The 24,191-nt window shown below is 39.5% G+C and overlaps 1 protein-coding gene across 7 annotated transcripts in view; it reads left to right on the forward strand.

Moving 5' to 3' along the window:
• CNOT4 (CCR4-NOT transcription complex subunit 4) overlaps nt 1-24,191 on the forward strand; it is an 82,318-nt gene that overhangs the window by 17,900 nt on the left and 40,227 nt on the right. For all 7 annotated transcript variants that reach the window (XM_049792193.1, XM_049792196.1, XM_049792191.1 and 4 more), the window contains exon 2: nt 18,264-18,507. In XM_049792193.1, the coding sequence (XP_049648150.1) occupies nt 18,334-18,507 (174 nt within the window). In that variant the 5' untranslated portion in view covers nt 18,264-18,333. The remainder of the gene's footprint in view (nt 1-18,263; nt 18,508-24,191) is intronic.

Raw genomic sequence — 24,191 nt, forward strand, 5'->3', positions numbered from 1 at the left:
TAATCCTCTATACCTACTTTGAGACTTTTTTTTGAATCTCTGTTCGTGACTTTTTATCTAGAGAGGACCATGATGCTTCTGGCACTGTTTTGCACTGAGGAGTTTGATGCTTATCACTGTGCTGGCCATGCAGAGTCTGGCACTGGAGCAGATCACAATAAACAAAGCTTTTTAGTTGTCTCAGAGTGGAGAAACTTGGAGCGAATATAAGGGTAGAGTCTGAAAAATTCCTTTCCTAATGTGAGATACTAACATCTCTGGCTCCAAACAAAAAACCCTCACACCGTTACTAGTGGAAGACAGTTGTGTTTCTTCTTGTGCTGCTTCTTCCCATGGGGTGCAAAAGGGCAGTGATAATCAAGCCAAGGATTTTCAGAGGGTGCTATAGTTTTTCAGAGACAACATGATAATATACTAGGTTTTTGGTTTGTGGGTGGGTGGTAATTTTGTGGTGTGGGTTTTTTGGGTTTTTTTTCCTACTTGCCTTTTTTGATGCTTCCACAATCTTTAATCATATTAGCTTGGATAGTGTGAAACCTTAATGCAGTAAACTACCTTTTGCAAAGGCAAGGATCTCAACTACTCAGGAAGGCTAAGGGGCAAACTCATTCAGCTTAATTCGTAGAAAGGAAAGAAATATTTTACAAGTGCATTCAGATTTTACTGAGATCTAAACATCAGCCTCCTAAGTCTATTTGCATCAGTCTCTAATACAATACAATTGGAATGAGTTACAAATTTTCCAGGAATGGAACATACTTGCTAATATATTCTGAAAGTTGTCTTTGGATATAAGGGCTGTGGCACCTGACATTGGTATGAGATTTCTGTTGTTTCAAACATTAATTGCTTCAATAGCAGCCTAATCGTTCAATGACCGTAGAGAATATGTTCCCCTTACAAGCAAAAGTTTTTCCACCTTTGCTCTTGAAATCTTGTGTAGCCCTTTCTCAGGGAAAATCCATGGTGTTTTCTCATGAGGCGGAGTGTTACTACAGTCATCTCAGCTTTATTGTTAGTACCAGCCCTCTGAATTCCTCTTCTGCAAGACAGGGTCTGTAGACATAATGTATGGTGTCTCCTTCATGTCTAATGCAATGGTTGAGCACAGTGGACCTAGTTTAGAAGTGACTGATTCTTTTGTAAAAAACAAAACAATTACAAAACAAACAAACAAAAAAAACCACAAAAAAACCCCAACACCCCCAAAGCAACCAAAAAACCCACCAAAACAAAAAACGAACTGTGCAAACAGCCTACAACTCAGGGTAATATGCCTGACCTGCAAGGTTTAATGTTTCTATTTCACAGGATAGATGCATTGTGGGAAGGCAAAGAAAAGACCTCATCTTCATGCAAGGTGGCATTTAGCTGATGGTGCTAACTGCAGCCTTTTAAATGTTAAAACAAAATTCTTGTATACTGACTTCCCTTGCTGGAGAGATTCTGTGATAATTCTTTCCAGGATTTTCTTGTAAATGAAAAGTTTTGGAACACATTGAATTAGTTCTTAGAGTTGTGGCTCTGGGCTGTGATTGGTAGTTTTTCTTCTCGAGGAACTGATTTAGGCTTTTCTCAAATTTCTGTGATATGACCGGATTTATAAAAATGATCAGATGCTTGTGTGCTGGCTGTGTGAATGTCTTTCTAGAGACTTACCTCTAATTCCTGGTTGTTATTGTTGTATGTTTGATCATCTCCAGAAGTGAAGAATTTCTTCACACTTCTTCATTGTGATACTGACTTCTCCGAGATGCTTGCCCTTGCTGAGGAGAGACGGGCTTTCTCTGAACCTGTTCAGGCTGCACAGGATGATTGTTCATGTGATGCTGGTTGAAGGATGTACTCTGTGCTTCTGCCATTCTTCCCATTACAGCAGAACTCCTTTTCCGTGGCTTTTTGTCCATTGTGGGGTCTTCCCCATGCCTTGGATCCTAAAGATTTGGATAGTCTGTTATAATCCATGGCAGCCTGCTTCCTCTATTTTATACCGATGAGGGCAGAATACAATGAGGGCAAGCTTACTCTAGCAGTTAACCAGAGGGTTCGCTGGGATACAGGCTCTTGTAACTTGGCTGTGATTTACTTTTATCGTAACTATAGTGTTACTGTAAAATCTGGCCCTAAATTATTGGCAGAAGTAGGGTTGAACTCTTCATCTGAACAAATTAATGATTAACTAATTTTCTTCCCAGAAACCTTACTGAAGGCAAAGTGAAAACGTGTGGATTTGAACTACTGATGATATTGTCCAGCTGAGAGGATACAAGCAGAAAATGTTTGAGGATGACCTTTTTCCACCTAGTGGGAGTCTTGCATGTGATAAGGTTTGCTACTGGGTGATAAACAGGGACCCTCCCGGAGGCTGCTCAAACTGGGCTTATGTAGCCTCTCTTGGTTTTTACTTTTCACATTTCCCATTTAGCAGTAGCTGTAATTCTCTGCAACTCTGAGCTCTGTATATTCTGATGCTACCCTTCTCCAAAATTGACTTCAGTCACTCTTTAGATTAAAACTGTACTCTCTCTGCTGAAAGCCATTTGCTAATGAGAAGGGACAGCACCTGTGTGAAAGACACAAGAGAGTCCTAACCAGGCAATATGAGGCCATGAAACCTACTGACTGTAGATGTGTTGTTTCTTTTTTTTCTTCAAATGGTTAAGATTTCAGTTGTGGTTGCCACTACAGCTTTTATATTGTATTACATTAGGAGGACGAGGTGCTTGGATGTGGTTACTTGAGATATTGCTGTGTCAAGAAGCTAAGTTTTGTTTATAATAACAAGTAAACAAACCAAAAATAGTATGCCTGCAAACAGCTTGTTCCAAGTGATATTAGCAGTAGGTAAGTAAGTCTCTTCTGTGAATGCTGACGCTTTGGACCTGGGTTATAGCTGCTTTTTGTTTTGTGTGTGTGTGTAGTGTTCTTCAAGTAATACTACAGAAATGGCTATCTACTCCCACTTTACAAGTAGATTAAACCAATCTTGTTCTAACTAATGTCTTCCTCAATTTTTTCAGTTTTAAGAGTCTAGAAAAGCCTACTTATGGACAGTATCTCAGTGCAATGACTTAGTGTTTCTCTATCGTAATACATGATATTGCTGGACACAGATGCTTTTCACCATAGATTTGCTCATGATGCTTTTTAAAGGCTTGTAACTGAAAGCATCACTAGACAGCAGTGAATTCTGGGAACCTCAAGTAGTACCTATAGTGCGAAAACAAAAGTGGTGCAGCTGTGATTCCGCTTGGGTAGTATATGTGTGGTTACCTGGCTGATGCAGAGATTTGTACCATTAAACTAGCTTCTCATAGGTTTTGTTAATCAAAATTAGGGAATGTTTCTCAGCAGTTCAACATAGTTTCCTGATGTACTTCTGCAAAGAGCTGTGAAACTTCACAGTTTCTGTATTTGCTGCCTGGGTAACTGGCTTCAGGACTTCTAATGAGGTTATGGTGGGAGAACTTTTTTCAATCCAACTTAAACATGAAAGTCTTTATATACTTGCACTGTCTTTTCTGTATGGTGTATTTCTTTCACTTTCTTGTGTTTAGCAAATGCTGGGTAAATAGCTGCTTATGCTTATAATTGCTCTGTCAAATTGTAGTTGTAAAAGTGCGTTTATAAAAACAGTAAAGTCAGCTCTAGAGATAGGAAATAAAAATAAAAAGATGTGGAAGGAATCCAGTGTCCAAAACCACTCAGACTCAGTGGTATATAGTAATGGTTCTTTCCCCCTTCTTTTTATGTTTCTAAAAGTGTGAAACTTCCTAACAGGTTAGACCAATACCATGTGCAGGAACTGCTGTGCTGGATCAGAATGAAATTACCTAGACCACTGTCTTGCTGTGGTTGGTGGCTAGCAGCAGATGCTCTGGGGAAGACTATAAAATCAGGGTGAACATAGTGATAACATCCTAGGATGCTTTCTGGTAGCAGTCCCTAAGTCTGTGGACTTCTCCAGCCCAGGAAGTGTCTAGCCCAGCTACTTCCTTGGCAGTATATTTTCTGCTTAATAGTGTTTGAGCTACTCACTTCACACTGCATCTCTGCCCTAGTCAGTTGTCTGATTATTTTTAAACTGTTTAAATTCTGTCATCTGCAACCTTTGATAGGAAGGAGTTTCATGGTTTAACCAAGCACGGTGTTACTTTTTTATATATAAATAAAAATATATATAATGTAACACATTGTTGTGGTTTAACCTCAGCCAGCAACCAAGCTCCATGCAGCTGCTTGCTCACCTCCCTCACAATCAGATGGGGGAGAGAATCAGAAGGGTAAAAGTGAGAAAACTCATGGGTTGAGATAAAGACAGTTTCATAGGTAAAGCAAAAGCTGCACATGCAAAAAAGGAAACCAAGGAATTCATTCCCCACTTCCCATGGGCAGGCAGGTGTTCAGCTATCCCCAGGAAAGCCGGCCTCCATCATGCAAAACGGTGACTTGGGAAGACAAATGCTATAACTCCAAACGTGTGTCGTCGCCCCCCCCTCCTTCCCCCTGGTCTATATGCTGAGCATGACGTCCTATGGGCTGGAATAGCCCTTGGGTCAGTTGGGGTCAGCTGTGCCAGCTGTGTGTCTGTCCCGTCCCCCCCGTCCCCCCCCCCCCCCCCTGCAACTCCTTGTGCCCCCCCAGCCTGCTCGCTGCTGGGGTGGGGTGAGAAGCAGAAAAGGCCTTGGCTCTGTGTAAGCACTGCTCAGCAGTAACAAAAACATCCCTGTGTTATCAACACTTTTCAGCATGAATCCAAAACATAGCCCCATACTAGCTATTATGATGAAAACTAACTCTATCCCAGCCAAAACCAGCCTGCATATATAAAGGTGAATATATACATATTCTCTGTCTCTTCCATTCTACTTGTGTACCCACAGTACCCATTTTCCAGTGGGTCAGTTTTGTTCCTTAGGATACACTTGGTAATTCTTGTTATTCCTTCTATACTTGCTAGTTCTTTCTGCATGTGGGGAGAGGAAAGATTTGTCCTGAGTACAGGATGCATGTGTGCTGTAGACTTCTATAGTGATGTTGTTTGGTGCTTTTTTTCCTAATGATTCCTTGTATTCAATTTGGCTTTTGACTGTGACTTATTACTGAGCTGATGTTACAGGAGATACTTATGACAGTTCAGAGAGCTTATTCCTTAAAATTACTAGGTAGATTGGCACATCATTGTGCTCATTTAGAAGTCGCTTTTCCTTGGTTGCATCATTTGGCATTTAGCAACAATATATTTCATACTATTTTATCACTCTTCAATCTCATGAGATCCTTCAGATTTCTGTGCTAGTCTTAAATGGTAAGTCCTTTGATGTAGTAACTTTTGTCCACTTCCTCCTCACTTTCTTTTTCAGATCAGTAGTAAATAGAATGACTTATGTCTGATAGCAGAGAATCATGTGGAGCTCCCATGGTTGATTTCCCTTGTTCCTTCTTTTTGCTTCCAAGTTTTTAAAATCAGTTCTTAATCCATGAGAGGACAGACACTGCTGATGGCAGCTTAGTTTCTTTAGAGAGCTCAGCAGAACCCTATTGAAAGCCTTTTTGAGTTTTAAGGAGAAAACAAATTTGTTCTGGTCCACATGATCTGTGACTTTTTCCTCAGAAAATTATTTATGGGTGGTGACTTGTCTCTCCGTGAATAGTTGGATATTTTCTCCTTTTGTTTTGACTACCTCCTAACTCTAGCTCTAACTAGTGTGGTCATCAGACTTGATTACAGACTAAATCTTAAAAACTGCAGGCTTTGTGGTATTTGTTCACACCTAGAGAATCTGATGTGTTTCTGTTTATGAATGGATACTTCTTTGGATGGTTCATACCTGGCTGGAAGCTGCAATAATGTGCAGTACTGTAAGTACCGGTGTATTTGATTCTGTAAACCCAAGGGGAGGAGAGGCAAAGAAGTTAAATCTACTTATTTTCTCTGAAATATCTTAGTGCTTTTCTAAGCAAAACCTTTCCTTTCAGTAAAGGACAAATATGCAATGTCCCTTCTAAAACGTTTTTGCTATCAATTCCTGTTCTTAAAAATCTACTGCAGCTACCTGTTAAAAAGCAATTGTGTAAACTCATTAGCAAAAGTTTTGAAGTACAGGCTCAGCAAGGAAGAACTGTGCTCCTCCCTGGCTGCCTGATCAACATATATAACTGACCAGACTCTGTGAAAGTAAACCTGCAAATAACTTCTAAACTAAACTTGTAGAGACAAACCCAGTCAAACTCTTAAGCAAAATGGCTTTAAATATAGACTAGAATTTATAGCGCTCTCACATAAAAAGTTTGTGAAGAGATTTATCCTTTACCCCACTGAAATTTGATTCAAAATTGTCTGATCAAGCATAAATTACATTTCACTTTATAAATTTGCACTCATTTGTAGCAAGTAGAGCTTGTATTGAAAAAAGTTACCAGATTAAAAAAGAATGTATAAGTATTGAGGGGAAAACTTTTGCCAATTTTTCAGGCCATGTGTATTAACATGTTGGGGCTTTTACAGTGAGGTTACTGCTCATAGGGCTGACCTTGGTGTGCAAACTTCTGCCTTGAGAGAGGTGAAGTGTGGGTCCTGCTAGCTTTCCAGGGGAGCAGTTTCAGCTCTGGAGGAGAGATGTCTCTGGAGTTCTCTCCATCATTCTCTGACTCTTTAAAAAGAATGTAGATTTCCTTACACGCACATTGAGTTGGTTCTCCCTTAGGGTTTTTTGTTGGGTTTTTTTTTCCACTTCTGAGGTCTGTAGAAACTTCCAGGAATGAGGCATGCTTCTTGCTGATACTGAATCTGTACCATTCAGTCTATTCAGGTTATCACAGTTCTTATTTAAAGAAGTCCTGTGAAGGCTTGGTTGCTTCATGGCATCCAGCAGGACACTTTGAATTGTCAAAAGTAAAGACACAGCCTGGAGAATCAGAAGATGATTTGAGTTCTTTGTAAAGCATTCATGTAATTCCAGAGTGAAATGAAGATCAAGAATTACTGTGGTTTATTTTTTTTTCATAGGTTAAGGTTAGGCTTAAAGTACAAGCTACTACTAGAACCGAGGGGACTCATTGACATAGGTGCTTCACAGTTTCTGACCAGGGAAGTGATGACCCTATCAGTTTGTGTTTTACTTGTATAAGAATAAGCAGGCATGTTCAATCTAGTGCTGTACGTGGCTGTTGATTTGTTAATCAATGTGTCATACAGCGTACTTCATGCCAGTCCTCTAATCTCTGGCATCAGCTGCCAGTGAGTTTCAAGATAGAGTTGTGGGCACTGAGGAGTGCATGGACTTTCACAAAGAGTTTTCATTCTTCCGAGCTCAATGCTTTGCATTATTGCTTGATTAGCAGAAGCACTCAAGCTGGAATCACTGCTCATCCAGAACCTATAGATGAGCTGTATAAGGCTTTCTCTGTGCAGATTTCTCAGTCTTAGACTTGTTTTGGTGCTTCTCTCCCCTCCAAGCCAATTAAAAAGTCTTTATTCTTTGACAGATTATGGAAAAACAAGGGAGACCTAATACCATTGTTGCTAAGAAAACAATAATTAGGTTGATATTATGTTCATGTTTACTGTTTAAAATGACTTGAAAAGCGTGTAATACGTCTGTCGCTCTGCAACACTTAAAGGTCAAGTTATCCTTTTTGTTCTCTTTTGAAAATGTTGAACTGCAGGAATTGAAGCCTAGAATAAATACACCATAATTGAGAAGCTGGGGAGAAAACAAATCAGCATTAAGTAGTTCATCATCCATTTTCTGAAGGTTATTTTAAACAAATTTTAAAAATCTACATAAAAAGCTTTGAGAATTACTTAAAACGTGTTTGCTTTCAGGTTTTCTGGTGTCTTAGTTTATGCTTTCCTAATTTCAAGGATGCTATGAAGGGGGAACTGAGGGGTTGTTGCTAACCCTGGCTGGATCTCCCATTCACTAGATCTGAAGTGTATTCAGCTGTGTTATTAAGCTTCAGAGTGAATAATTCTTAGTTTTATTCATGTCTTGGTAACACAGAAAAAGGGTTACCTAGTGCATTCACTTGCTCTTCTTGAGCAGAAAGAGTGTATCTCAAGCAGTCTGTGGAATTAAGAATGATGTTTAAGGGGCTCTCAGCTAGAGGCAAGGCAGGGTGGGGTGCTCAATCCCCCCTGCTTATGCGTAAAGAGAAAACTTACTATTTGCCATGTGCGTTGTGTGAGCATTTTTTAGCAATACTAATGTGACTGATACACTTTTCTGGTTTGTTGCCACTTAATATTGCTGTGACAACTCAGCAGGTCATAAGGGAGAGTTAAGGAAATTGGAAGGTTCCTGAGATACTTAGCAGGGAGAGACAAGAAGCCATGACCCGTGATCACGCAGTCTTCCGTTTTATACCTAGTTTTCTACAAGTAATTTTGGGAATTCTTATGTGCTAAAGGAGTATGTGTGTGTCTTTATAATGCATGGTGCTACAAATAAGAATGTGTATCTCTTTGGTGGTGTGATCAGCTTTTATCCTCCTTTTCTGTGCTTCTTCCCCCCTGCTCCCAGCAGCTTTAACTTTTAGTATTACTCCCAAGATTTCAGAAATGTGTGTGTTAACTATTGGATACTGTTCATCTAAGACCAAAAGGTAGTGCTGCATTTATAACAATTAAAGATCCTTGAATTTTCATAAAAATAGAAAGAGAAAAATGTCATGTGTAGTGCACCTTAGCTCCAATGGCATTTTCCTTAGTTATGCTTTCTGTGGAAGATAGGGCTTCTGTAACAGCTTCTTCAGGGGCAGGTAACAGATAATCCTTTTGCTATAGAGGAAGGTATTTATGTAATAGATAATAAAAAAAAATAATCTCTGGAGATCTATTTGCAGGAGGTTTAACTGAATATTCTTTTTCCTTCATTTGGATAACATAAATATCCAGGAATTAATAAGAAAACTGTTTACAAAATTTTTGAACTGATAGTACAACTATTGTAATTACTGAGTACAGCTGGACAGGCAGGCTAGGACTTCTAAAGATGCTGCAGTGGTTTTGTTTGTGCTGCACCATGAAAATGCAAATGAGATGGTTTTTAATGCATATGCTTCTTTCCGAGCATACTGCATTGATGGTGCTCTGTGCTAGATTGTACTTCACTAATGGTATGACTCCTTGTTCTTCAGGCATCCTTTCAGATCAGACCAGTTGTAATACAAATGTATGTGAACTTCTAGTAAATTATCCAGAAGGTGGCAGCTGCCAGCAGGGTGTTCCAAACTGGGTTATATTCAAATACAGTCTTGCAACCTCAAGTAGGGTGACTTTTTTCTGTGTGTGTGAGAATTTCTGGGTCGTTTCTCTTTAAAGGTTGTGGAGCTCTTCAGAGCTGAGCTTTTCTTTATAATTGGATCTGGGAATACTGGCCATTATTTTTAAGTATGCAATCTAATACAAGCTAGCACAAGAAGTTTTCCTTACAGAATGCAATGCTCTTACCTCTCTTCTTCAGTGAAGAAAGGAAGAGACTGATAAAAACTCCAGTAGCCGGAAGCCTGGAGCAAATGCTGGTTTTCTCATCTTTTGGATTAAGGCATCCTAAGAAAATGTGAATAGATTGAACGGTACCAGGGAGACTGATGAAAACTGGGAGATGGTGAGAGGGCTGCCTAGGAGACAGGCAGAGAGCAGAGCTGTGTCATGGGAGAGGGAGGAGAGCAGCCTGGACTGTTGTGCAAAGGGAAAGGGTAGCGCTGGTGTGGTGACCGAGGCAACATGTGGTTTTTGGGTTTTCTGGAGTGGGGTGTTTTGGGTTTTGTTTTTTTGTTTGTTTTCTTTTTTAAAGTTTTAAATTGGTTTGTAGATCGTGTCTCTTAAAATAAGTTTGTTTGCTCAACTCCCTCATCAAAATCAGTTTGACAAGTGTTATAATGTTAGTCTTCTACTTAGTGATCTTTGTCACTTAAATTAGCATTTCCTCTAGTAGTCAACACATTCAACATATAATCAATACACATTGATACTAGTACTGAGTTCTAGCATTAATTATATTAGTAGCGTTCACTAGCTAAAGAACTGAAATCTGTATACCTGCTGTACCAACTTCTTTTGTTAACGGCACAGTCAGGCCATGTCACTTTAATTGCTAGTTCAATGATGTGTTCACTTTCACTGGAGGAACCTCTTAAGGTGAAAAAGCTTTTTTCTTTTTTTACCCTCAGGAAAGGAAAATGAGGATATGCTATACTAGTTCTGAAATCTTGAAGGATTTGGAGATACCTAAAAGTAGCAATGTTAACAGTAGGTTATAACTTAATTGCTTTCAAGTTTTGCGAACATAGTCTTACATTACCAGCATATCTAAGAGTTTGTATGACTCTTGTACACTATGCTAGTTTAAAAATTCCATGTAGATTTTCTAAACGAAGTTATTGAATGCACCAGTGATACTGGTTTAAGAAACAAACCCTCAAAAATCAGAGGAACATGTTACATACTGAAACAGCAATAGCATAAGTGTGAGTAATGCAGACTTTCTCCTGAGTTAGTTTAAAAAAATGTGTTCTTGTTCAGTTGTAGATCAACATATATAGTTACTGATAGGAAAAAATACACTTTGTAGTTGAAAAGTTAACCCTCCCCTCAATTTAAACTGATATTAACTTGCAGTTTGTCTGAAAATTGGTGATTTTAAGTCACAGTGAGTAAAAGACAGCAGAAGGATAAGAAATTCATAGATAAGTGAGATGCTTCAGTTGCACAGAGACATGGTTCAGAGGATTGCAACATGGGATAAGTTGAAGCTTCAAGCTGTTGAACCAGTGTCCCCAAGTTTACTCAGGATAACACCAATGAAACATCTGTGTCTAGGGCTTTTAATCTGCAGAGGTAAAAGCACTGGAAAAACTGGATGTTGGAAACTTCTGTGAAACAGATGGAAGTGCAGGTCAGTGGGGTTGAGCTGCCATCGCTCATCCAGCCTCTTGCCTTGCTGCAGTGAGTTTGAGTGGCTGAACAGTGTTAGCCTTTATGTTATCATGAAAAAACTGAGTCTGCTGGGGTACTCTGCACTGGTGCTGAATGTGCTTTATTATGTTTGTGACTATGTTTACAATTAAGTGTTATCATATCATGAACAAATTACTGCATATGTATGTGTTAACAAAGCTTTTCATCTCTGTCACCTGTCTTTTAGAAAACACTTTGTTTTTTCAAAGCAGTGCTCCAACTGTCTGATAGTGCTTCTGTGCTAGAATGAGTCTTCTACAATGAAATCAATGCGCTAGTCTTCAAAACCAGAGAAAACTGGTATACTAGGACATGGAAAGAATAGGAGTTTTCCAGTGCTAGTAGCGTGTTACAGATTTACAAGGACGACAAGTGCATATGTGTCACCTTACTAAGGACTAAATAGAACATGGCATTATGGAAAAATTGAACTATGGTATGCTGATGTGTAGGTACCCCGACTGCAGAATGAGTGTTTTGTGCTAGGGTGCTGCGTGAACAGAATAAAGACTCTCCATTCCCCAAATAGCCTGTTTAATAGCTGCCTGTGGTTGCTGCATGATTGGCAAGCTGATCTTTCTAGATCCTCTTTCTGACAGTGACTGGTAGCAGATGCTCTGAAGAAAAAGTACAAGAAATGGAGTAGCACTCTTTTTTTTTCCCAGTAATGAGAGATTTAGGGAATTCAGGATAGTTCTGATGGAACATACTTCATGTTTAACAGGAGCTGGTGGATCTATCTTTTGACAGATTTTTTTGCATGGTATGTTTATGGTTTCTGCAACCTTCTTTGACAACAAATTGTGATACATAATTTGCTGTTTGCAAATCTATGTAGGTATGGCAATTATGTTTTACCTGTTGTTTGACCCTTTCCTGGTAGTGTCCTGAGGAGTTGGAAATAATTCTGCTGCAATATGTATACCAATATTAGATGCTCACTGTCTGTGACATAGGCTTTTAAAATATTTAGTAATTGTATAGCCCACTTCTAATTCATTATCCAAATTCTTTTGGCATATCATGCCTATATAGTGGTGCTATAGGTACAAAAATGGGGGCACGCAGAAAGAGAAAATAAGGAATATTAGCACTCAAGTTCTAACATGAATGAATGTGGGAAATTAATTTAGACAATTACAGAGCAATATTATGCTTTTAATTTCATTGAATAAGTTGACCTAGATGTTAGGATAGTGTTGTCATCTTGGATAATTGTGTCCAAAACCTTATGTGCTTGTGGATGTATTTGTCAGGATCTTATTTGGCCTATTTTCTTTCTAAATAAAATTTAACACCTTCATTCTGTTCATGATTTGTAAGAAATTAGAGTAAATAATCTCTTACTTGGCATTCATGTGTCACTATCAGTATGCAGCCCTTTATGCATAAAAGCTCTGACTGCTATAACAATAAGCCTACAGTGGCCCGTTCTTGGTTCAGTGTAAATGAGAAAAGCATCTTTTTGTGGTACATAACTTTTTTTGGCCACATAACTGTCTTGAAATAGTGTGTGTTCACACTGGGTTTATAAAGAATTATTAATTCCTCTTTCATTTAGCAGGTGGCATCTGACTCTTATTAGGGTGCGTTGAGAGCATTAGGTTGAAACTTATCTGGTGAATTCTTTGGCTGATATTTACACTGTTGCTGAATATGCTACTTGAGCAGGTGCTACCCCTAGGTGCTCATTTCTACGTCTTCACTGTGCTGGTGCAAGCTTCTGCATGGCTGTGTGATGAACTGGATGGAGGACTGATTTAGGTAAAAAAAGGACCCAGCAAAAATAGTTATGTTTTGGTCTTGTTGGTTCCCATGTTAGTACAACTACAGCTACTTATGCTGGCAGAATTCAAAGTCTGAAACCACAAGAGAGAGCTCCCTAAGCACCTGCAGGGAGCCTGAAAGCAGAGGAGTCCTCTCTAGAGACTTCAGTTTTGACCTCTTTGCGCTAAATAACTTGGGGATAATCCCAGTCAGTTGTAATGCCGTTTTTAGAAATACTGAGATGACTACGTGATTCGTGGTCATACTTTATAAACATTCAGGACTTTGTCTACTTCTTACTTTTCTTAACCACTGTTTGTACTGTGATCAAAATGTAGCTGCAGACCACAGGCAGAATAATAAATATTATTCCAGAGAGAAGACGTGAGAGAAAACGAACTGTATAGTTACTGGGAATGATTTTGCAATTAGTAGTACAGTTTGACTTAAAGAACATTTTGCTTTAAATGTTCAGCGTGGTCAGGAAAAAGAAGTAGGAAGTAAACTTTCCCTCTGTCTCAAATGAAAATTAACTTGGATGAATTCAAGAGCCTGCATGCTTGCCACTGAGGTGTCTTTGTTCTCAGTCAGTAACAGTGCCATAAAACTTTAGAAAAGCATAGCCCGTTTTCAGCACTCCTGCTGTCTCCTATATCAGTGTTGCTAACCAGGCGATTGTAAAATACCACTGTATTTTGATGTGAGTGAAGGGCTGGTGGGAGAAAGGGATCGCTCTCCTTGTGCAGTGCTCCAAAAACGACAGGCGAGTAGAGGGTAGCATGTCAAGGAGGTGGCCTGGGGAAGTTCCCCAGATTTATTCTGAATTTTGTGGATGACTCGCTACACAAGACTAGATGTTTTAATGACTAGACCATCCATCCATGACTTAGGACAGGCATTTGTGAAGTTTCTCTTATATGGGTTCTCCATGAGGCCCTGAACGACTAACTCTGGATCTCCCTCAGTTCTGTGTGCTTAAAAAAAGTAAAAATGGGCTTTTCTCTGCAGCCTGCCTATGAACGGTTTTGATGTAAACCTTCTAGTGGTCAGTGCAGTACAGCGATAGCCTTTCTTATGTTCAGAGACCGAAGGAGATCAAGGTTGCCGTCCTTCCAACAGAGTCACTAGTGAGAGGAGGTAATCCAAGCGTGGGCCTCGGTCCGCTGTGCCCTCATGCCAGCCTGGAGGAGAGCCCTGCGCTGACAGAACTGCTCCTGCTCCCCTGCCTGAAGGAAGAAGGGATAACCCATTACAGCTGCTGCTTGTAGTCTGCTTTTTGTCTCTAGCTTGTACGTGGGATCACCACGGAGGTGACGTGGGGAAAGGGAACTGATCCTTCAGCAGGGTGGGAACGGGGATCTTGGGGGGCTGCCTTCCCCATGGGGTTACACAGGCAGCGTCTGCAGCGTGTTTTTGAGACTGCTGGGGGCTGATGGGTTTCAAAAGATACAAGGCCATGGAAACAGTATGAGTTTCTGTTTGCGTAAGTTTAGTGAGCCCTTACTAAAGGTTTGGTGCATAGACTCCGACCTGTTTCACTTCAAGTGTCAGGTATGTTTGAACTTTAAGTGAAACATTAGCTAACACGTGTCTGGATTTTTTTCCTTCAAGAGGCCCTAAGTCTCAAAATACTTGCTGGGATGCAAGTCCTTTACTCAGATTTTTCATGACTAGATTTTGACAATTTTTGGCTGTGACACTTTGAAAGCAAGTACCAAGGCTGGATTCAGCCCACTGCTTGAGGGGGGGGAAATGTGTCTGTATCCCCTGGATCTAGCTGCCCTCCTGGAGGAGGACTTAAACTTTAAGGGACACGTTTACCAAAATGAACTGCTAGCGAATGGATGGATATGTTCTGGTGTCTACTGTGGGGAGATGAGGGGTAGTGTGTGTCAAGTCTCAAAGCGGTGCACTTGAGGAAAAAGAATGGGTAACAAGCTAGTTGGTTTTTCCTCTGCCCCTTTTAAAAATAAATAGGGAAGATAAACTGCTGGAAGCTAAACTCGCTCACCTCAAGTGAATAAGGGAAAGGCAATGCCTGCATCCTAAATGGACTGAAATCACTAGCTATATTAGAAGTAAAATTGTGTTTAGGTGAGTACCCTCAAATAGCAGGATCTCTTTTTCCCAACTGCAAAATTTGGAGGATTTCATCAAAAGAAACAATTGTACAGTGAAGCTGATTAGACACAGCTGTCAAATCCACCAAGTAAGCACTTTTAAAAGTCGATGGAAAACTATCTTTTTTTTTCCATTTTGCGTATGTGTTTGGAAAAGAAAGGAACTTATTAGTTGGTATGGTGGAAGGGATAAGACACAGAACTATATATTTCTACATTTTGGTTACTACCTATTACAAATTCACTAAATCTAAAAGATGCTGCTGGACATTGTCCACCTCCGCTCCATCCCTGTGTGCATTAATGTTTTGGCAGTGTCTCCTGTAAACAGGATGTGGAGTTGTCGGAGCCCTGTTTGACTGCAGTTGTCGGCGTTTTGGAAAGCGTATGGGCAAAATCCTAGCTGCTTGTATTGTGTGTGTACATGTGTGCAACCTTTCTCCTTTTCTCCTGAGATGCTATTAACTTAATCTCTTTGAACCTGATCCCAAAGACCAAATACTCTGGATTAAACACAGCATGTAATACTGCCTTTTGTTTTTTTGCCATCTCTGTGTTACTTTTCCTGTGACGTTAATCTTGAATTGTTTGGAATAGCCTTAGAGCTGACTAGTTACTCTGTGTTTCTTGGTAGCACTATATGAACAATGCGTTAATGATGCCTCACTATGCATGTTATTCCGGTTTTGAAAAAACAGGCATTGTTCTTATGCAGACTTGAAACACAGACCCTGGTATATAAACCCTCCTGAAATGGAGACACACTTCAGTGGAGAATCTTTAAATGGGATGCTTGAATGGTCTTTTCCCAAGTAAGTAAATATTGCCTCTTGCTTAGTTTCAAGAAACATGGCACACAGCTGCTCTTTACTCCTTGTTGTAAAATAATGGGCCATTTGCTGACTGAAGCAAGCTATTGGCATTATTGCTAGCAGCAGCTGAACTCAGTGTTAACTTAAACAGCTCATAAATGTTAATCATGTTGCAGTTTTGTTAGAGCTTGTCTGCATATCCCAGAGGCACTAGCTAATATGTCACACTTTTTTTCACATGAACTGATGACATTTCTTAGCGGAAATTCCAAATAGTAACTTCATAAATCAGTAGTTTTACTGTGGTGGCTGAAGTTTCTTCAAAACTGCACTTTTAACTACAGCTTCACTAGTACTAGTATAGCTTTATTTAGACGTGTTTGAGTAGGCTCAAAGCTGCTGAGCATGCGGTGGAATGAGTACACAGTCAAAGGGAATGTGCTGTCTGCTTACTGACTTGTTGTTTGGAGATCTGTGACAAAGTCAAATCCAAATCTAAACTGAACAAAATCTGTTCAGTTTATCCTGTGCTTCGGTTTAAAGTCACTTTCATACTGTAATGGTTTTGCTGCTGTACAAGTGTGAAAAGTTTATAGGAAAAGTAAAGGTTGCTGTAGAAATGTGTGTTATCTGCATGATAAGCAATTAAATAATGTGCTGTGGCCTTTTAACAGTCCCTCCTGCTCTTCAGCCAGTGGGAATGTGTTCTTAAAAACAAGACAAAGCTCCCAAACAAACTAATCCTTTCCTTCCTTCAGGTCGGGTTCTGCTAGTGTTCTCTCTAAAAAACACTGGTAGGGTCCCAGAACCTGGTTTTGGGCCTGTCAGCATGATTGTAAATATAGCACTAATGAAAGTGTAGATAATGAAGTAAAAGCTGCTGTATTATTGTAGGAGTTTAACTTTTTTGATTTTAATCATTGTGAAGGTCAGAAAGAGGCCAGTGTTGTTGCTAGTGCATGCCATATAGAGAAATTAATGCTTACAACATCTAAAATCCATTCTGTCATTCTTACTTTTATGTGAGAATCCAGTGGAACTTCTCTCTAGGGTAGTGGTACATGTTTACCAGAACTGCGCCTTGTGCCTAGAGGCTACGCTCCCTACCAAACTGGTCAAAATTGCAATTTGTCTAGACTTCTATCAGCCTGTGAACACAGGTTAACCTAAGTACCACACGAGCATTCCCATACAAAGCTATATACTCTCTGCTGTGTATTTGGATGGTGCTTTGGTTGCGTGCATGTATGCTGTTCCTCTTCAGGGTTCTCTCCGGGCTGCTTGCAGACAAATTTCTGTCCCTGAAGAGATGTGCAGGACAGGGACAAGTATTGCGGGCTGATGCTAAACGGATCCTACCCTGTAAGGTGGGAGGTCCCAACTTGAGCTGGAACCTCTTGGGCTTTACAAGATAGACTTCACGCAAGGAAGCATGGTTTAGTGTATGGAAGATCATAAACAGGACTGGTTTGTTGTGGTTAAAGTATCAAACCAAAGATATGTAAGGCTAACACTACAGCATACTGAAATCTGTGAGCAAGGCTTTGATCTCAAAACATACAGTCATCTTATTTCCAAGGACAGGAGTAAATGTCACTCTTTGAGTAGGTGGATGTGAGAATTTGTTTCTGGACTTGCTCCTAAAAGCCTATAGAAAGAAAGATTGGATTGTATGCAATCTAGTAGGTTTTGGTTAGAAATGAGACAGAAAACTCTCAGAAAGTAGAGGGGACTCCAGATCATGTGTATGGTTAAATTATAATTGCATGACCAATGTTTTGGGAAAGGCATAATTGTAAAAAGAATTCATTTTTTTAAAAAAACTTTTGAGCTCACTTATTTGTGAAGAAGTGGCGTAGTTTGTTGCAGATAGAGTGACCATCCAACTATCAGTTCTGGTCACATCTTTTTCAGTGGGTTTCTAGGGTTTTTTTTGTTGTTGTTATTGGTGGTGGTGTTTTTTTTTTTTTCTTCAAAAGGTCTACCTAAAAGTTCTACTATTGCCCTTTAATTCTATCCCATCTACATGCATGTCTCATGCAGCAGATTGAGATGGCTTGCTGAGATTAGATACAACTTCAAATATCCAAGGAATTCCTTGGTTTTGTTTGATAATTCTGTAACCCTAATGAAAAGTTTTAATGGATGGCCTAAATGTTGTTCCAAGTCTCTGAGCAAAGGAATATATTGATCTTAAACATGAAGTCCTGCATTCAAGGATTTGACTTTGGATTTGTAGAAAACTTCAAGAAAGCAATAGTTAAAGGAAATGGCAGAACTTAGAAGCAAAGTATGGTATACACTGTTAAGCGTTTCTTTGCAACTGTACAGTTTGAAACACAAATAGGTTAGTAAACTGCTGAAGAAGTGCTTGCCTATCCAGGTAAGGAGGTACATCACCAGTACCATCTTTCACATAACTTGTGTGACTTGTAAGTAGGAAGAGACACTCAAGTTTATTAGGGAGTAACTTGTGTGTTAGTACGTAATTTGTGTGGGGAGAAGGAAAGTGGTGAAGAACTGAAATACTAAAAGGTGCAAAAGAAAGGTTGTCAAAAGTACTAATCACTTTTTTCTTTCCTGCCTGCCTCTCTCTTGCAGACCTTCAAGTGCTGACCTTCTCGGTCTATTAAGTTATTATAAACTTTTGCTGCTCTGCGAACATATAAAGATGTCTCGCAGCCCTGATGCTAAGGAAGACCCTGTGGAATGCCCCCTTTGCATGGAGCCTCTGGAAATTGATGACATCAACTTCTTCCCTTGCACCTGTGGCTACCAAATTTGTCGTTTCTGTTGGCATCGTATCCGCACTGATGAGAATGGACTTTGTCCTGCTTGCAGAAAGGTAAATATCCTGGAACAGCGGCTTGTCTTGCACATACCACAAGGCTCTTGCATTGTGTTGGTACCAAAGACATCTTTTTCCTTCGGGGAAACATTCGTCTAGTCATGGCTTAGATCAAGGGTGAGGTGTTGGATCTTTCAGATTCTATCTGCGTATGTGTTGAAGCTGTTGTGCAACGGCTAGTCTTGTTTGTTAAATTTAGAACTGGATTAATAGGGGAAGCTGTGGATCAAAACCAAGGTGTGCTGATGCTCGTTCTGCCAAAAAAACCCCCAAAAAAATCCTTTGAGTTGGGGTGCTCATGCACTGACAAAGTCCTTTCAGGAAGGACGGTGAGGATTCCAGCGTCAGGGGTTTGCTCAGGGCCAAGGTTCAGCTAAACTAGCAGAGTTGTCTGAGGCAAATTTATAAAGCACCTGTTTGCTTTGTTGGTGGCACTGGAGCTTTTAATCCATATTTTTCTGGACACTAAACATGTAAAACCTTTGGAAAATATATCCAATGGTGTTAAACTTTAAAGCATTTCAAAATTAGGCTAAGTCTATTTGTCTAGTATTCTGATCTTGTTGCCAAATGCTTAAAGGTAGTACTTTGAGAGTTACACTTAATTTCTCTGTCTTTTAATTGATGTCTGGCTGATACTTTCGTTGGCCACAACTATAAACTTCAGCTTCGCTAAGTTGCCTGCTTTTTCTGTTGAATTATTTTCTTTCTCCTTCCAGTGTTTTGCTTAACCTCATTATTTCCTTATCTTCAGTGTTTAATAAAATTCTCTCTTAATATCATCTTCTCTTCAATGACTTCCCTTGATTGTAACTTTCTTGCCTGGCCTTCCTCCTCTTGTAATAGCAGCTATTTATGTCTCCTCTTTCTCCTGCTACTTAATTGTGAACCTGTCCTTGGTTTGTGCCTTTGTTGGCTTCCTGTCTCATAGCTCCCTTTTCAGACCCCAAGTAATCTTACTTGGTTTCACTGCCACAGCTTTCTATAAGCACTTCCAGTAATTTTCTTGCTGCTCTTTTGGCCTTTGGCTACACTAGAGCTATCGCTGCTAACCTGTGTTTGGATACCTCTGCAAGCCTGAAGGCTGTCCCACAGCAGCATATGTTTGTTAACAAATTGCGCAAATTTGCTGCAGTATTTGAGCTGTATGTTCTACAAGGAAGATCTACCTGTCATCAGCCAAGTCAGCTTCTACATGTGATACCTGCTGTAGATGACACATGCTGTATAGCAAATTTCTGCTCTTTTGGTACAACATGAGATTTCTGGAATTTCCTTGTCTAAGTTGCTTCATTTACCTGGATTTATTAAGCTACTTCTTGCCAACAACGATTTGATTCATCTCTGCCTGTTCGTTATTGGAAGCTTGTGGATTCATTATTGGAAGCTTGTGGAATGTATCTGAAAAATCACAGAAGCGGCATGCTATTCACTGCCTCTGGGTATCTGAATTGTTTGAAATATGGATACTGCCACAGCTGAACTTTCTAATGTGGAATAATACAGCATGTGATTGGATGTGCAAATACTTTGTGGAATTGGATACAGTTTGCTCAGAAAAACACTTTTGGGAGGAAAGCTAGAATGAGTGCTACAATTGGAATGAAGCACACCAACAATTCCAGGAGAGGAAGGAGACCTCTTCTTTCACAATGGATGAGGATTATGTTCCTGATATTTTCTTCATGCATGGACTGCAAGATGTTCTTGAGTAGAGTTGCAGCTGTATCGCTGGATTGTAGGAGATTTGCATGGAGGAGGCTGAGGAGTACACTCCTTCTGTGGCAAAGACAAAAACATTGTGGCACAGAGACACTGTTAGGATCTTGGGAAAAAATAATTTTGAGCTACACAATTGATGGCAGCATCAAATAAGTCTGAAGAAGCTACCTTTTGAAGTGTGCTGGACCATCTGAACCAGGTATGTGTTTTTGTGTGCAGTGTGCCTAAATATTTCTTATCTGTGTGTAGTAAGGTTTCTGGCAAAAAGATCTAAGCAGTTTTCAAATTAATATATACTGTGGTGTGTATTGGTTGTGACCAGTTAAAATGCTGGAGCACAAAAAATAGCAAAGCAACAAAATTTTTACAGGAAAGTTTATAGTAGGTGCTATGGTTTCAACAGGTATGTCATGTTTATAATGTGTATACCAGTGCAGGATACTGACTGCGAAGCGGACTGTGAATAAACATACACTAAAGCAAGGCTGAGTATGTTATGCACAATTACATAACAGAAAACTGCTATTTGTACCAATGGTATTGAATGCAGTGCAAGTTCTCCAGTGGCTTGATCACTAGTCTGTGGAGAGGAGCAATGAAGAAGTTGACTATCCAGGGATTTTGGTTGAAAGGTTTGGGGGAGATTTTGGAAAAGTCTGTGATAAAATAATTTGGGTATAGGCTATAAGTGGCACCTATGCCATTAGTTTGATGGATCTTAACTGTGCATTGCATATATACCATTATTTTCCTAAGCTTCTCTAATTTACTTCTCACTGAAAGGATGTTAGTTTTTTCTAAGGAGAAAATACTTCTACATGCTTCAGCTGTTACATAGCTTAACACTTGCATGTGCAGATATGTTCAGGTGGTTGCAGTCAATTGAGTTAGTGTGTCTTAAGTTTTCTCCTGCTAGTAACAGTAGTAGAGAAACATTTGCTTTGTTCTGATCTGTGACAGTAAGGTGCTAGTATGAATTTAACTTGAGTGGTGGTTGGAAACTAGTACTTGTTAGTCATAACACATGAAATGGATTTGGAAATTGTTTCTGTTTAATTCCTTAACTACGAAAAGTACTTCCTTTTAAAAAATAGAATTGACCTGCTTTGAGTTCCTGATGCCCTTCAGAATTGTAGGTGTAGTCAGTTGTAAGATGCTAAGTAAGCCTTCCTGTTTTTTCCAGTCAATTGATTTCTTAACTGTGAGTGAAATAGCCACTAACTAGTCAAATTAGAATGAAACTATGCTGTCCTCAAAAGAGACTACTGTAGCCAAAAGCTGGTTTGCAGGTCACCAGACTCTGGTTCTGGTTGTAAAGGCAGTGATTTTTATCTTTGTGGTGATTCTTCCCCCCCCTCCTGCCTATGTACTGTTTGTCGTATGAATAATATGTACCATTTCAGTCCCTTGTGTGGCTTTAATACAGGGTAACACTCTCAGACCTTAGTGTCAGTTGTTGCAGTTTTTAAATCCAATGATTAAAAAACCTAGTTCTTTCACACTTCTTAATTGCATTGCCCTTCTACCAAATAATATAGCTTGATACACAGCTGTTCCTGTGGTGTGGCTTTGCCTCGTTCTCCAGTTCCTTGACTTAGGGGCCTTTACTGCTCCTAGCACCTTGTATTAGAGATGGAGAGAAATAGTAAACTGCTATGTTTATGTCCAAGACACTGACATGTTTTAAGCTTGCTTTTGTCCATGTTTCTCAGACTCGTGGTTCTGTGTAAAAGGAACACCTGGTCTTAATGCACAGTCTCCAAATGTCAGTTGTTTCCTCTGTTGCTTTTAATCCCACAACTGAGTAGTTTGGTGCAACAACTGATACTTAGAAGTATATAGGAAATAGCTATTTTTTTATTCTTGATATAAGTAGTATGGTGTATACTATGCATAAACCTTATTGACTTTCTCTGTGTTTCTCATTTCAGAACCTATTTGGTAGCAAGGCAACAACTGGCAAATGTTGGTACATCCATTGTGTGGAAGTAATGTGACCCATCTGGGAATGACAAAAGCGAAGTGCTTGATAAATCCCAGCTCAGCTTTCATCAGTTGGGAAAATGTGGGGAAAAAAGCCTGAAAGAAAACAAAACTTAATGACAAGACAAACTTAGGAAGACTGAGAATTCATCAAGGGCCATCTCTGATTAAAGAAACAAGACTACAGAAGAGACATTTGAACTTTGATGAAGTTCTTGTAGGACTACCAGCAACTTGCAGTTAGCGTAAACAAAATCCAGTCATTTTCCATGTTGGCACATCTTGTTCAGGTGGCTTCCATGGTTTTTGCTGAAGAGGATTTGTATAACTTAAGTGGAGGGCATCAGCTAAACTTAGTCAGTGAATCAGTAGTGTTGACATCTCTTAATGTCTTGCATCTGAAAATACATAAATGCTGATAATACTTGATCTAGCTACTCTGCTTGGATCTTAAATCCTCTACCAGCTAAGGCATTAGTAATAGTAGGTTAAACAAGTATCTTATACTTCTTGTAACAAAAAAAAAAAGAAAAAAAAAAGAAAGAAAAAAAAAAGAAAAAAGAAAAAAAAGGTATGTAAGTAGCATTGCCACTTTAGCTGTTGCAAGACCTGATTGCTTCTGGTACTTGTGGTCCTACCCCTATTTTGTAGGGTTGGACAGAGAGTAAGCAGATGAAACAGTACTGTAAGATACACCAGCATTCAATCCACCTTACTTGGGTTTGAGGCGTGTTCTGCCATCCTTACCTGCATGCATTCTGTCTGTAGTTGAACTATCATCTGAGTTCATGAACTTCAACACTGTGGGCAGCTGTCACTCTGAAGATGAAATAACTTATTGTCATATTTGTAGACTGACTTAATGTCGCTATTTGAAAGGAACAGGATTTCTAATACTATTGTTTAGAATTAGCCTCTGAAATGTTGGTGCTGTGCTTACTTGCCTTCCTCCCTCCTTAAATTTGCAATATCTCTTATCTGTTATGCCGCACATTATATATAGATCGGAAAATCATCTATCACTTCTTAGGATTGGGTTTCTGTTTTATTCTTGGGATTCAAGAGGTGCACACAGATTAATTTACAGGTCCTGCAAGTCAGGATATCCAACTACCAGTATTCCTTAGACGCATTAAACATGTCATAAGAGTTATAAACATACATGTGAAACATTTTATATATTATAAAGCTCTACAGTATCTAGTGAGAACTTTTGATGATTCTGTTGCTCAAACAAGTGCTGTTATCCATGGTGGCAAATCAACTGCTGCTACTCCTTAGTGATTGAAATCCTTATTCAGGCAGTCTTGTACTTTCTGCTGAGATGAAGACATTTCTCTTCCCTGATTCTGAAGTTGCTCTTTAGTTGTGTGTCTCCCAGCAGTTCTTGTGCTCTCCTGTACAATTAAAAACTACTAGTTTTACTATGGACAAATAAATGTTCTGCTCAGGGTTATACTTGAGCTACCTGGGATGTTTCGTGACTAATGTTCAGGACCTTCAGTAGCAAATCACTGTACAGAGAAGGAACGTATTGTCTGACTTGCTTCTCATTTGAGAATATGCTCTGAGTGTGGCTATACTTGGCAAGAAAGAAGCTGATGAACATGTTAAGAACTTAGTTGTGTACCTTTGGCTACTCCTAAAGTATTGTACAAGTTTAAATTCCTTTGTGATACTAAAAACGTGTTCCAGAGGACTCGGCATTTAACCATGAGATGCCACCTGCTGAAGTTGGCTGCAGCATATTTTCAGAACGTGTCTCAAGTATAGCATAATGGTACTGAACTTTAAACTCTGTAAAATCGATCTTGTTTTTTTTGAGGATGTACTCAGAAGACTGTCAGGTCTGAGGACTTGGTGGCTCTTTCTGTAGCATCATGCAAGTATGGGAATATATGCTTTTAACTTAAACCTTATTTTCATCTGCTGCTGTAGATTTTTCTCAGGTCGTTTAGTATGACTGCTAGTTTTGT

Source organism: Accipiter gentilis, chromosome 34 (assembly GCF_929443795.1).
Source record: "Accipiter gentilis chromosome 34, bAccGen1.1, whole genome shotgun sequence".
Classification (NCBI taxonomy): domain Eukaryota; kingdom Metazoa; phylum Chordata; class Aves; order Accipitriformes; family Accipitridae; genus Astur; species Astur gentilis.